The sequence below is a fragment of the Cuculus canorus genome, chromosome 11, assembly GCF_017976375.1.
Source record: "Cuculus canorus isolate bCucCan1 chromosome 11, bCucCan1.pri, whole genome shotgun sequence".
Taxonomy (NCBI): Eukaryota; Metazoa; Chordata; class Aves; order Cuculiformes; family Cuculidae; genus Cuculus; species Cuculus canorus.
This window is the reverse complement of record NC_071411.1, coordinates 5,096,626-5,112,258: the sequence shown is the minus strand read 5'-3', so window position 1 is coordinate 5,112,258 and position 15,633 is coordinate 5,096,626. Positions and strand designations below refer to the sequence as shown.

General features: G+C 36.3%; 1 protein-coding gene across 17 annotated transcripts in view; it reads left to right on the top strand.

The window, feature by feature from the left end:
• The window catches only part of ERC2 (ELKS/RAB6-interacting/CAST family member 2), a 416,897-nt gene that overhangs the window by 174,291 nt on the left and 226,973 nt on the right, over positions 1-15,633 (top strand). For all 17 annotated transcript variants that reach the window (XR_008451688.1, XR_008451687.1, XR_008451686.1 and 14 more), the window contains one exon: positions 9,559-9,694. Coding sequence is in view for 1 of the 17 variants with exons in the window: in XM_054076666.1 (XP_053932641.1) it covers positions 9,559-9,694 (136 nt within the window). In the remaining 16 variants the exon portion in view is untranslated. The remainder of the gene's footprint in view (positions 1-9,558; positions 9,695-15,633) is intronic.

Sequence of the window (15,633 nt, the reverse complement as noted above, 5' to 3'; positions counted from 1 at the left end):
CATTATAAAGAAATTGATGAGGTTGTTTTTCCTGGTGTGCTTTAATGCACATCACAATTGCAAGTTACTTTCTACTTGGAAAAAAACTGTTTCTCAAATCTGAGGCTTATTGATTTGCAGTAGTGAATCAAATGATTTCTTTTTATTGTCTATCTACTACAAACACATTTTATTGTGCTTGAATGGATAGTTATTCCACCTGAATTATAAAAATGCCTAATCAATTTATTTTCAGAACCTTTCTTTCTTCCAGAGATTAATTAAATGCATTTACTCTGGGTTTGGCTATGGTGAAATTATGTCTGAATGTGTCCACTGTAGCATTTCTATCAGAACATGCTCAACATTGACAGAAAATCTCTCTAGTCAGAGAGACCTTAAAGAAAGGTATTGTGCTGTGCGGTTGTCATTATGGTTGATTTCACTGGAATTTAATGATTGGTATGCAGAAACATTTGTTCAGCAGTTGGAGGTGCAATTTCTGTTATGTTTTATCGACCTAAAAAACCAACTGACCTTGCTGAAGCAAACTGTCCTCATAATCCTGCCAACTTTCACCCCTAGAGTCTCAGAGAAGTTGTAGTGTATGATTAGAGTTTATTGTGGGATTTCAGTGAAGTGTTAAGTTTTTGCAGCTTGAATCGTCATTAAGGTCAAAACTCGAGAAATAGATTTATTAGCTTATTTAATTTCTGGTAATCACTATGTCCTTAGCTGGCTTTTTATTCATCCATATTTATAGGGGGTTAGAATGATTAGAAAAATGCTGCATCTGTTTCATGACACTATGGGCTATTGATACTGATAGCAGACGAGAATGGAATACATCGGTGTGCTTCCCAACCCTCTGCCATGAGCATCTACCGCTACAATAAAAAATGTTCTGAGCACAAGAATCACTACAGTAACTTGAACATTTTATTTTCTTTATTAATCCAGGTTACAGTCAGTTTTATACTCCCCAACCTTTTCTGTTTGCAGAAATGGATGGTTTTTTTTTTCCGTGTGTAATATACTGACTAGTGCTAGAAATTTTCCCACCACCCTCTGATGTTGGCCTAATTGTTTCCGTGGGAGGCTGGAGCTCAATGAGATGTGTAAGGCAAGGTTAAACGGAGTTTTAAATTTAACTTATGAGCCTTCCACAGTTTTGTCAAATGTCAGTTTGATGGTTCCAAGGGCAGAGTGATATGTTGTTCAAAGATAATTTCCCTGGAGAACTGAGATAGTGCACTAATGAAAACTGAGAGAATCTGTGATACACATTACTCTTCTGAGAGACTGGTTATTCTGAGTGAGAAACAGTTGTCACATCGGATAACGGGCAGATTGTTGTCATGTCTTTCTGTTTTAGTATGTTTGCTACATATACAGAATCGACGTTTTAACAATGTGAAGATTTAAACATTTTAAAAATTTGAAAGACATTGAAGATTTGAGAAGAGATTTAGATTTACCTGATTAAATGTGTGGTTTTGAATTTGTGTACGTTTACATTTCATGTTATTTAAGAAATAGTAAAGTAGAAAGCTTATTTCCTTGGAATTCTGGGGGTTTTTTTTACCCCCTCTAAAATATTAATATATTAAAAAATAAGCAGAAATCATAATGATAAACAGTGAAAAGATACAAACAGATACCTGGGACAGGATAATGCACTATTGTTATTTTTATCCCACTCACTTCTGAACCTGTCTGCTCAGTTCTATACATTGCCTTTTCTCCTTGCTTAAAGGCATGCAGAGGTTAGAATAATAATTTCTGAATCAGCTAAAAATGGATTATTTAAACAAGGGGGGATATTTTGTAGTTTTTCAGTGATGTGGGGATTTTTTTTTTTTGATTTGGAGTGTAACTACTTTGTGGAAGTATGTGAGTATGCGGCATAAACTGAATACGAGAGGGGAAAAAGGATTCCCTGTGTATGGTGGAGGGGGGTGTGAAGAATCATTGTGAGATAGCGCAGCTTACCCTCAAAAAGCTGTGACTGAAAAGAGACAGGAGAACTAAATTTAGGAATTGGGCTGTTGGTGAAACTACTTCCTCTCACATTGTTTGCTTAGATAATGCAGGAGCAATATGACTGGACAACATGATTGATCCCGGATTGAAATGTTCTCATCCAAATTTCTAAGGGGAAGTTAGGATGTGAAAACGAGACATCATACAAAATGTACTGGCTTCATTTGGAGGTCTGAAGAAGTTACTGCAAAAGTATGGAGAGCTTGGGAAGTTTGATTTATGTCTTGAATGATAATGGCTGGATTGATCCTGAGAACTACTGGGTTGAGCCAGGAGTTGTAGTTGAAAGATTTGATTCAGAAGGAAGTTGCAATGAAGCTTGAAGTGCAGCAGAGGAGGTTTGATCCCGATTAGTGTCAGGCTGAGCTAGGCATGCTGTGAAACAGTCGGATGTAGAGAATAGCTGGACAGAATCAGGAGGCTTTTTTTTTGTTTTGATTTTTTTTTGGTTTTTTTTTATTTTTCTTTTTGTTTGTTCAGGTTTCTTTGCGGCTTTCATTCGGTTGTTTTTGATTTATTTATTTTTTAATGAAAAAAAAGCAAACAGCTTCCATGGACAACAGCTGGAAAAGACTTGAGGTAGCAGCAACAGGACTGCAACTGTACAAATATTAGGCAACAAACTATATCCAGTTAGTGATTACAGTTATTGCTAATGGTATCAATTAATAAAAGAGCTAAGCAAGCAATTGCCGTATTAAATCAAATCAAATATCCTTCTTGTCTGTCATTGGCAGTATTTTTGTTAATTTTAAAAAGAACGACACCAGAAGAAAATGCAGAACAAATCCCGGTGTACAAAAGATGTGTGACAGATGTGTGAAATCCATAGCAGAAGACTCATGTTCTATAAAGTGTCATTAGAAAGACAGTAGTGCAGTTCAGTGTATTGGAGTTTCAGTGGCTGCAGTGCAGATATGTGGGGAAACAGAGTGATATGAACCATGGTTTGGAACAGGATTTTAGTAAGTCTTTTTCATTCATGCATTATCCTCTTGTGAGTATTTCTAGCATCTCTCTGGGGCTTTGGAGGGAACTGTGTCAGACTAAACACTCCTTAAACAAAGATTTTGGAAAACTTCCCAGATTGTGAGTTAGGTAAACCCTTCGTCTCACTTTTTTGAGTGAGAAATGTTTTGGTGGCTTCTGTGACACTCAATTTATTTCTACCAGGTAGAGTCGTTGGTTCTCTCGAGGCAACGGTGTCTTTTTGTGGTGCGTTTGGAGGTAAAATATTTGTCACACTGAAACACTGTCATAACCTGAGTATTAAGAAATCTTAAACCAGGCTTCAGTGTTTGAAGTAATGGGTTTTAAAGGGAGTGGTGGTGGAGAAGAAGAAAAGGATTATTTGAATTTGTGGCTTCTTTTTTTAACCCAATATAGAATCTCTTTGTGTTTTATGAGACCTATAGATCTGTGTGGGCTGCAAGCTTACTTGTTTGAGTGAAACTGAAATAGATTCGTAATCCATTGGTAACAGGAGCTGGAAATATAATGAAACATTGAGTATACTAAAATTCTTTGGAGGTTTTTAAAATAGTGTTTGCTTTAGATTATTTTTTTTTCCAATGTTTGTGCTGGTCATTTTGATTCCAGTCCTTTAATCAACATAGAGAACACAGTGGGTGCTTCTCAGTTGTCGCAGTGAGTAGATGGATTATGAAACGTGGCATGGAGTTTGCCTTAGTCTTAGCTTCAGGAGAACAGCAGAAAGAAGACCAAGGACTCTTCGGCAGGAGATAACAATATTAATTTCTTGTGATTATTTTCTCTGAGGTGTATTTCTCTGAGGTGTATTTTCTCTGTATAAGAGATTACTGGCCTTGATTATCATAAATCTTAAGGTGACTAGTGTCTAACTTTCTAAATAAATTAAGCAATCAAGGATGACATCTGTCTTTTAGGAAAAAAATGTTTTTTGAGGTATGTTATGTTTTCTGTGTCATATGAAAATTTCAGTCTGTCATGAATATAGATTTTCTTATCTTGATGATACCTGTTTTCCACAGAAAGGTCTATTTACGGGTTATAAGTAAATAAACATTGTCCTTGCATTTTTGTATCAGGAATGTGTCTGTCAGTAACCCTCTTAATGTCTCTTCTGATGTTCACAGTTTGCTAGTCTAACCCACCTTTGTTTTTCAGTTTTATAGATTGGTAGTAGCAAATACTACCATTTTGTATTCCAGGAAAATGCCAGAAATGGTACTTCTATGGGTTTCAGTGGAATTTTGAAAGAATTTTAAAGAATTACCTTTATGCTTTTGACTCAAGAAATCCAGTAGGAACCTTTGTGTACCGTCAGTTTTAAGACAGTGAGAATTGAACTGCTGGAATTATTACTACATAGTCTTACTGAAGTCATGTAGCTCAGAATGGACGTTCACATGGACAGGATTTACAGGATCAGGTCTTCTGCATGACTAGCTACTGAGTTCCTGAGTGCCTCATAAAATGTTAAGATTTGTTTTATTGCTCACATACATGAATTGTTTGTAAAGGTGTGGACTCTGTTATATAAAGAAGGAAGAGAGTTTTTTCAAGTAATGATATTGGTAGTATTCTACGCTGTGCATGCCTAGAACAATAGATGAAGGCATTTGATTATTTAAAATACGTGTACTGGATTAACTATTAAAAATGTATTTTTGACATTTTATTTTATTGCCCTCTTTTATTTGTTGAGGAATGCAGGTTCTTAGCATGCTGGAGAATTTTTTGATTGACTTTCAGACAACTGCTCCTGCTGTAATGCTGTTTAATGTGGTGAAAATTGTTAGAGAGATGTATTTCTTTAGAAAACAGTACAGATTTTGCTCTTGGGAGTGTTTTGCATGTCTGCATTTTCTGAATGCTTTGAAGGAAAAAAAACCTCTTTATGAAATAGAGTAAAGGCTATGCTTACTTTTGGCTGACATTACCAACTTTTTGGCCAAGGTACCCAGATGGCTAATTAAGGCTAGGAATTCAGTGAAATAGTGAGATTTGCTATAGCTATCGGAGATGAAAGCATTGGATTTTAGACAGCAGTTACACACTACTGTAAAATGAAATCTGGAACATACTCCTATATATGCAGAAAATAAATGTTATTTTTCATTTTAAAAAGTTGGACTGAAGGAATTAAGTGTACTGTAGTTGGAGCTATGAGATCAGTTTATATTCTGTTCCAGAAGAACAAGAAAAACCCCACAAATGAACACGGTTAGACATAATAACTATAATTAGTGATATTCATACTAGCAGGAGCTAAGTTCTACTACTGTTTTGAGATTTGTTTTCCTGCTGATCAAGGGTCTGGGTCTCCATGATACTGATGTCTATTTGTTACGAAAACATTTCAATTAAACTAAATAAAATGAACAGCTAGTGTAATTGATGTAAAGATATCTTGCTCTTTGCATGACAAGATTAAGGGGCTTCGGGTTCTTTGGTTCAGCCTGCATAGAGACAAACTTCTAGGGCTATGTAAGAATGTTTTGTCTTTTCCCTTTGACCGTCATTTTCAGACTGCCAAGTATACTTGAGAAGTCATAGTATTGATGGTTATTCAGTAGTATCAGAAACCTGAGCTGCTACAGTCTATTCTTGGTGGTCTAAGGCCACTTTTCTGAAAAAAAGGTGTTGGATAATGAGGAAGACAGGTGTGCTGTGGTTTAGATACTTGACTTGAAGTCTAGTGCCCGATTGAGGTGGAGATTAATGGCTGCGTGGTGTTCTACGTGTTACGAAAGATTATTGAAAATTATCCTAGATCAGGAAGATTTAGGAGGAGGAATGGGGAATTATGACTGGCTAATTTTTCCTGGAGTAGTGTAGCTGCGGTCTACTGTGTATTAACAATTCAGAGCGTTGGCTTGATCTACGTTTGAAAAATTCATGAACTCAAAGTTTGATTACAGTAAGGTCATTTCTAGGGAAGTAGATTTCATCTTACTGCTTTGGGGCACTATCACACGAAGAATACTTATGCATATCTTTTAGTACCCGAATATGATTAATGTCTGATGGTAAGATAAAAGCTACTGCCCAAACCCCTGCAGCATACATTTTGAGGACATATATTGTATGAGTAATGAGTTATTTACTTTATTCTGTCTAATGAATTTTGTGTTCTTATAGCTTTAAATTGAAACAGTGTAGCAGAACACATGAACCTAATATGTCACCATAAAGAATAATGTAGACTCAGCTATGCTTATCAGCATGGCTACTAGTAAACTGGGTAGATAGTTTATATTCTATATGGTAATTGTATATGATATTTTTGGCTCATTGTATAGTGTTCCCAAATATTTTTCTGTTTCTCGTGCATAATTTTTACTTATCCTAATCTGCTGTTTTATTCAAAAGCATTTTACAATCAGAGCCATGTGAAAACATACCAGAGCAAGCATGTCCCCAAAATGTACTGCATCAAGGATTATATTTGATATATTTGCTGTTAGGGGGGTAAAAAATGATGGTGAATGTGTTCTTGTATTTATTTCCTCTATTGCACTCCTCCTGTAACTTTTATGGAGGCCTAAAAGAAATCTATTCAGCTAGCTCTTTAACTGTAGCATTTTCATTTCATTTCCATAGGCACATAGTCATTTGTGAAAGAAAAAGGGGCTATGACACAGCTTTCCTTTATTTCCTTCTCTTCAATATTTTGCATATCACAGGCACCAGATGTTTTCCTTCGCAGCTTTGCTGTGTTCTACTTTTCACTGTGGCATTAGGCAGAAACTGAAATGGGAAGTTGTGAGAGGGAAGGGTGATGAAAGAAGCCAGTTAGCATTGGCATAAAATTCAACTTGTTAGAGATTGAATAGAGATTAAATATAAATTAATTTATAATTATGGTGATTCCATGATTCTAAGTAAATTTATCAATTACTGAGCATTAGATTGCAAACCATTGCGTATTTTAACAGCGCAAAGTCATATTACGCCATCAAAATTTCAGCGAAATGCCACACGTGAAATTCTGAAAGTAGTTTTTTTTCTAATATTAATTTTGGTTTTATTCTGTTTAGGCCTATGCTTACAGTTAAGCAGTATGGACCTATGGAAGAGAACTGATTTTCATTTGGAGTTACACAGAGCATCTAACCTATTCTTGAATACTTGATTTGGAAAGAAGGAGAACATTACTCTAAAATTTTTGAGGAAATTTAGTGAAGAATAAACAAGTCAGCAGCTAAGCCTATTGTGTTGTTTAAGACCCAGAAACAAGTTTAAGATGGAACATGCAATTTCTGGTTGTTTTTTTTTAATTAATCTGTCAGCATAACTTTGTCAGAAATATACACACTGCTTTTAGTGCTGTCGTGTTTCCTGCTTCTTGTTGGTTAGCTGTGTTACGTTGTGTTTTTACAGAAAATTAACCTTTCTTAAACTCTATGGTAAAATATTGGTGGTTTATGCTGTAGTCCCAGGCCCGTTTTGGCAGGTTTCATGTAGGCTGGTTTCTTCTGACCATCGTACAGTGGGTATTTTTTGACCTCAACTGAGCTTAATTTGGGGATTTAAACAAGATACCAGAAATCTACCAAGAGATGGCTGTAGAGCTGTACTAGAGGTCTCTGAGCTGTTGAAAAGGTGCTATTCTTTGGAATCCTATCATTTAGTTAAAGGTACATCTACAGAGGAGAGAGCCTTAGGTTTGTAGTTTATTGGAACTGCACTATAAGAAGTAATTCAGAATATTTGAGGAAGATGCAGGGTAAGGTCTCAAAGTCTCTAGCATTGCAAAACACTAACTCCTGACTAGAGTTGGTTCAACCTAGAGAAGCACAGCTGCTCGTCTTCCCACTAGTGTTTCATGTAATATAAAATTGATTATAATAAAAAGAAAGATGACTTCTGATTTTTTTTTGTTCCTGAACTGGTCGATTTTCTTGTACCAATGTCTTGTTGAGGTTTCTTTTAGCTTTATGGTGTGTATAGTCTTCATGAATTCTATAATAAAAAAATGAGTATATAAGACAAATGCTGTAAACAGGCAATCGGGCTGATCTATCTTTTTGGGACTTAACAGGCTGATGCAAACACTTGATCACAGCAAGAGGATAAATCTGTTTTTTAAGTAGAGGAATTCGAACTTGTCTTCTTAAAAAATTATCTGTGAGCTTGATATAGATTTTTTTTTTAAAGGAAAGGTTTTTATTTGAATTAGTTGTACTGACTTCAGTTTTCTAGGCAAGTCGAAGTTACTTGTTTTGTTAATGAGAGAGTAGCTGTACTGTTATGTACTGTACCTACAAACCTGTATATTAAGTGTCTTCTAAGAATTTTTAATACAATGGCAACATTTATTAATTAGAGATTCGTTGTTACTTTTTCAGCTTAAGTGAGTGGTGAAAACAGTAGGTGGTAGGGAAAAGAACCCAGTACTAGAAGTAAATATAAAATGGCCTAGTTTCTTTAACATAAAAAAAATCAGTGCCAGAAATGTGTTCTATAACTTTTTTTCACTGAAATTTCTGAAGTGAAAGCAACAGAGTCATTTTCAGTGATTCTTTTGGGCATTGAATAATATTCTCTTCATTTCCCAAAATAGGATTAGTGAGTAGATCTCATTAGGAATTTGCACATGACTCTATTTTTATATAGATAAAAGGGAGCAAATTCCTCAAAGTCAAAGAAAGTCGGGAAAATAATATCCAAGAATCCAAGCAGGTAGAAAGCATTACTGCGTGGATATTTTTTTTAGTGCCTGCCAGGCAAGATTAGATTGCCTTCTTCCTTAAAAGGATACATGCTAAGTAACAGAATCTGGAAAATTCCTAATAAAGATCCACAGCAAAAGAATTAAAAGTTGAAACAGTTTAAAAATGTTTTTTTTTTTTACTCAAGTACAGTCTTAACACAAGAAAATATGTTATTCTGATGAAGATTTCATTGTCATTAGAAGTTATTAATAATTTTATATGTGATGATCTTTTGTAGACAGTATCATTATTAAAAAAGATAGAAATGTATTTTTTTATGTACAAAGCTATTTGGAAAGGCAACCTTTATTCCTTGTGGTGTATTTATGACCTGACCTTCTACCCCATCACACTTTAATCTTCAGAAATGTTGTATTTATTGTCCAGATTTTCAAAAATAGAAGTTCACAACATACGTTAGTCATCACCTTCACTTTCTGCTTCCTTTGAAAGTAATGCTACTTGAAGCACCCATTAACATTGCTCCTGAGCTCTCTGAGTGTGTAAGGATTGTTGGATAGTCTCCCTCGCTTACAACAGCAATTTTTTGGCACAGTGCTTTGAACATGTATGAGTATTTGTGACCAGATGATAAAAAAAGAAAAATCTTGTAAGCCAAATGATTTCTTTACTATTGTATCATCTGATGGTATTAAAGGCATTGTGATATGCCAGCTTGACAACAGGATGAAGTATTATTGTTTACATCTGATATGTGGAGTACTTGTATCTGTTGGAGAGTTGCTGTCCTGTGTCATAGTCACGAGTTCATTTATAAAGAAATAGAAGCAATTGCAGTCATTAGCACTAATGTGTATGTGTATACAATTCATAGACATATGAAGGACCAAAACAAGAAGGTTGCCAATCTGAAGCACAATCAGCAAATGGAGAAAAAGAAGAATGCACAGTTGTTGGAAGAAGTTCGTAGACGAGAGGACAATATGACTGACAACGCTCAACATTTACAAGTGAGTTTGTTTTTCAATTCTCTTTTGAGAAATGAAGAGTAATGACACTAGTCAAATTATATTTACTCCAACCAAGTCTCAATCCTTTTTGCAGAAGTACCGGAAAAAGATGTTATAAGAAAGCTAGTATGATTTCCATGGACCATTCAGGGAGTTATTCAGGGCAAACTGAAGCAATGAGCTTCAAATGGCAAAAAATTCATTTTGTACAGCTCAAGTAGGGGCTGAAGCTCTACCCATTCAGCTGTCCACTTGCTTTCTGGTAGGTTGGAAGAAGTGCAGAAGTCTGTAGGCTCTTTGAAGATTCGGTAGCTTGTAACAGCTTCTGAGGCTTTGTAGCATTGTATATCTTTGTGACACTTTTCAGTATCATTTCAAATAAAAGCCCCTCAAAGCTGGTTCATATCCTGGCGTCAGTGCTTGCAGGTTGAGTTTGAGTCTCAGCCGTATGTCACAGCATTCCAGGGACACTGCTGTGATGGAGAGTGCCCCGGGATGCCTCAGGAGGGAATTCACTTTGCTCTCCCTCAGCTATCGGCTATGATTGTGAGTGATGCTTCAGGTGTGGTTTTGGGGGTTTATTTGGATCACTGTAAAATTGGAAACACCAGGGAGCCAGACTGCAGGTTAATTCTTGGGAATGAAGAATAGTTGTGAGGTTTTCTGCTTTTTCCTTCCACAAATCAAGGGCAGACCTGTGCAAATCTTGCCAAATGTGATGGTCATATATTACATAAAGCATCACAGCAGGAGAGCTGGCCCTTGAATGCTTTATCATGAATTTTTTTGAGTGGTGTATCTAACATGCCTTCACTTTTCTCTCTTTTTTGTCCGTCGTAAAATGACAAGACTTTTTGAGAAATGCTGAGCTAAGAAATATACAGGTATCATGTCATAAAATTGTGTGTAATTCCTCAAATCTCTTTGAAGGATCTTGAAATGCTGTAGATGTGAGACGTGTTTTAATTCCTGAGATGCGTTTTTTTCTTGATTCTTCTATGGAATATATTTGTTCCAGTAACGCTATTACCTCAGTAGAATTGGGAAAGAAAACCTTTGCATAACATTGAGAACTTGAGTGGGTTTAGTTTTCATTCTGATTTTCAAACCTGCTGTAACAACAACAACAAAGCCTTTTCTCTACAGTAAGCAGTAAGAATGTGTATATAGTAATATTCACATATGTGTCATTACATTGTCTCAAAGGAAATGAAATGTATGCTTTTGTTTGATTATAATTTTTGTAAATGTATAGTTTTAATTTAATAAGTGATTGGATGTTATGGAATCATATCTGTATTAAGTCCAGAAACACTGCTCTGTAGAAACTTTATGCAAACTGTCACAAGAGAGGGGCAGGTATGAGACAAAAAAACAAAGTTAAATTGTTTAATGCCTTAGTCTTCTCTGATCTACACAGCTTTTGGGTGTTTCTGCCTTTTTTGCTGGTTTATCAGCTGAGAAAGTCTTGGAGTCTCTTAATGTTTTAATTGCTTGGGATATTTGCCACAGTTGTCTTTAGTGTGCTTGGATTTTCTCTGGGCAGAAATCCACATGCTGAAAAGAGATATTTCACAGAAAAAAAATGTTTCTGAATGATCCAACGTGTAATTCTCCTTGATTTCAAATATTGTACGCAGCTTGATCAGTGCTCTAGAACTGAAGTGTTGTAACACAGATTGTTTATACATGTACATTTTCCGGGTGTAAAGATCTCGCTTTTTAAACAGCGTCCAGTACGCCAGCCATGGGGGGGTGACTGGACATACTGGGGCAAGGCAAGAATTCTGGGGTTTCAGTAGTGTTGTGCTGGCTGGAAATGTAGTCTTGGGTAATGAATAAAACATGATCAGGAGAAAGTCCTATCGAAAGAGGTAGAAAAGCTGGGTAGTAAATATTACTGCGGTCTCATTCTTGCTGTGTTGAATATTGGTGGTATCTTACTAAAAATAGCTCCCAAGAGAGTTCACGGCATGAATCCTTAAACTTGGATTCGTTTCTTTATTTTTCACTCTGTGGTTTAGCATATAATTTTCACCTCCATAACAGTTCTAGAAGTACAAAATATACCAAAGACATAGCACATTGCCGTGTGTCACGTCTGTGTCTTTTAGAATAAAACAGAAGCATGGCCTATACAACAGGAATACATGACAATAATTTATGGTGTTTTTTCCTCTTAATGTGGTGTGTTTCATACTGCATTGGCTCAAAGACTTCAAAACTATAATACTAATATAAAGAGGAAGCGAGGTAATGAGGTGACGTCTTGCAAATAAAAATGAACAGAGCAGTGTGACCAGTTCAGAGGCGGGGGAAACAGTTGTGGCTGTTATGCAGACAGGCATTAGTGTGCACAGCTGACATAAGGCAGGAGAGAATTCATTGCGTATACACACAGCTTTGTATTTATTAGTGCTAAAATACATACTTAGTGAGAAAATTCAACCTTTAAAGAAATTGAAATCATAAGTTATTGTATTAAATGTGAATTTTAGTGTAAGCATGCATCTGAAGGTAGACCTATGCCTTTCTGGAATGCTTTAGTAAGTTCCAGCATTTAGGGGATTCCCTGTGTTTCGGTCTTCAGAAGGCTTGATAACGTTGTGGGAGAAGATGGAGATAAGTTTGGGATTTTGCCTTTTACCTAATTCCTTTCCGATTTCCGCAGTGTACATGCATGAAACTCACATCGTGGTCTAACTCTGATGAGCAGAACGGCTCACCTGTTTTCAAACTATGGATTCATAGAATAGTTTGGGTTGGAAGGGACCTTAAAGATCATCCAGTTCCAACCCCTCTGCCGTGGGCAGGGACACCTCCCACTAAATCGGGCTGCCCAAGGCCCATCCAACCTGGCCTTGAACACCTCCAAGGATGGGGCATCCACAGCTTGTCTGGGCAACCTGTGCCAGTGTCTCACCACCCTCATAGTGAAGAAATTCCTCCTTATGCCCAGTCAAAATCTGCCCCTCTCCAGTTTATACCCGTTCCCCCTCGTCCTATCCCCACAAGCCTTTGTGAACAGCCCGTCCTCAGCTTTCCTGTAGCCCCTTCAGGTGCTGGAAGATCGCTATAAGGTCTCCTTGGAGCCTTCTCTTCTCCAGGCTGAACAACCCCAACTCTCTCACCTGTCCTCGGATGGGAGGTGCTCCAGCCCTCCAACCATCTTTGTAGCCTCCTCTGGACCCGTTCCAACAGTTCCATATCCTTCTTATGTTGAGGATTCCAGAACTGGACACAGTATTCCAGATGAGGTCTCACAAAAGAGGAACAGAGGGGCAGAATCCCCTCCCTCGCCCTGCTGGCCACACTGCTTTGGATGCAGCCCAGGACACGGTTGGCCTTCTGGGCTACGAGCGCACATTGCCAGCTCATGTTGAGCTTCTCATCAACCAAGTTCCTTGGGGACTGTAAAGTTTCACCTTTGAGTGGTTAAGCTGAAGTTTGGATAATTTGTAAGAAAATTACTGTTCATGTACATATCAAATAACCACCATTATAAAGCAAAAGTTATTTACTAGCAAATGGAAATGACCTAGAACATTAGATTGCACAATTGTGTGCATTAGTGATATATTTATGGGTGTTTCCTTTGCCATTTCTCTCCTTCTCCAACTACAGCTGCGTTTTGCCAAGATAGAGTGTAGCTAATAACTATAACCTCAGGATTGCCCAGCCTTCAGCAAAATGTATAGTTTATTATAAATTTCACACAGTTCAGGGAACTTTTTTCTCTTGTGAATATATAGGAAAAAGGCAGAAATTGCATTTTCTTAAAGCAGTGATTTTCATGTAGTGGAACATAAATTTTTAAGAGACATTTTAAAAAGCAGGACTTCACAAACCAAAAATATTTTTGTGATAAATTTATAACCAATCTATAAAGAACCCCTCAGGCAGCAGGTAATAGAAAAAATAAATAAGCCTGTGATGATGTAATGCAATATATTAAAAATGATTCCCAGATTAGAAGCTCACACTTGCAGAAATTGACTAATCAATTCAAACACATGTAAGACTGTTGAAGACACAGCAAGTGTACTTATCTTCAGATTTCTAACATAACATAAATATAAATTCAGATTGTAAACATGGAAGGACATTTAGGAGTTTTCCACTCTTGGCCTGTGGAAGTTCCATAAGTTGTGGATAAATTCCATATGTGTTGCTGAAACGTGTGTTGAACTTCAGCCAGTAGTTTAAGATTATGTTGAAGAAAATATTTCTAAAAGGTTTCAGATGAAGAAAAGTATTTGAAAGTCTGCGAAGGGCAAGAAGGTTGATTGGTAGGTCTGAGGATCAATACCAGAAGTATTTTTTTGCTTTGGGGATTTACTTTGACATTTGTTTTCATTGCGCAGTGTAATCCCCAGAAGCCAAAACTACTCTTGTTATAAAATGTCCCTGTAGACAATCTGTGAAAACCTCACTCGAAGATCAGTTTCTATTGGACTCGCAGCCTCTTAAATACTTTTTTTCTCTGTCATAACTTGTAGGCTGACAGAAGTGACTCAGTATTCTCTCCTGTGTTATTCTAATTAACTTTAATATAAAAAAAAGTTTAGTGGGTAAAACACTGTCACTAAAACTGTTGTATGTAGTTGTCATGTCCTTTATTTTGGCAAGAGTACTATATTACGTGAATACGTATAAAATAATATGGATTTTCTTCTTAGAACTATCCCAATTTATTACTTTCTCATTGGCAAGTACACAGCGTTATAGAACATAATATATAATAATGTATATAACCTTTGCACTGTTACCAGGACTTCTAGAGCGTCCCATATCAGAAAGTCTGAATACTGACTTCCTCATCTTTCTCAGTTTCTACAGTTAAGTCAGAAACTGTTTTTCAGTGTTTTCTAAATAATGGTAGTTCACTGACTTCAGTACCCAAGAATAAAACCTGGAAATATTGGTTTACAAACAGTGTTAAATCTGTATATTTTAATATAATTATTTAGAAGTCTGTGAACTGTAATTATTGACAAGTATTTTATGTAGATTAATTATTTCTACTATGTGCTTTAATGAGTGTTTTGTTAGTCAAAAAGGACAAATGTGGCAGGGCATTGGAAGAAAGAGGTCCTGTTGGAAAAAACAAACCTGCAACAATAGGAAACAGGAAGAATTTAATATGATACGCCTTTTTTTTTCTCCCCCTCAATATTTTTGTAATAACTCACACATGTGGGACTCCTGTAGTCTCCAGGGGGCAATCATATTCAACATGCATCAAAAGAAACAGTTCTGTTAAACCAACCCTCCCTATCCTGCAATAATTACCGCAAGTTCACACTGAGATATAGTTGCAAAAGGTTAGTCAGTAGGGCATCTGCAAATCAAGTCGTATGTCAACTCTACATCAATAACCTCATTATAATAGATGTTAGTATTTCAGCACATGACTGTCTAATATAGCATTCCACGTATAGTTCATTTTTAACTTTTGACTTATAGCTTGTCTAATGTTTTACTAACTTATGTATTTAAACACTCTATGTTACATAAATTATAATCAGTGACAAAAACAATGTTTTAGATGGAAATTCTGCAAAGTGAAATTGCAATAAAATGTCTGACCCTATTTGTGTAGCTGTCTTCAATACAAGATGAATATGGGAAGTTTAACCCTGTAATATAAAAGTGGTATAATGGAAATTTGTATTAGCATAGTTTTCCAATTTAGGCATTGCTTAAAAATGTTAGTGATGCTTTTCAGTATTTTCACAAGTGAAAGTTGTTTTCCTGTGTATAAACTCATAAAAAATCAGGTAAATTCTATGTGAACTATATGTTATAGGCGTAGCTTATCTGTGGGCTATAACATTTGTTGTTAAGGCTTGAGAAGCTGGATGAAAATATAAAAACAGATCTCAAAGTATTTTACAGAACAGGGGTATAACGAAGATATTGAAAGAAACTGCGGCGTA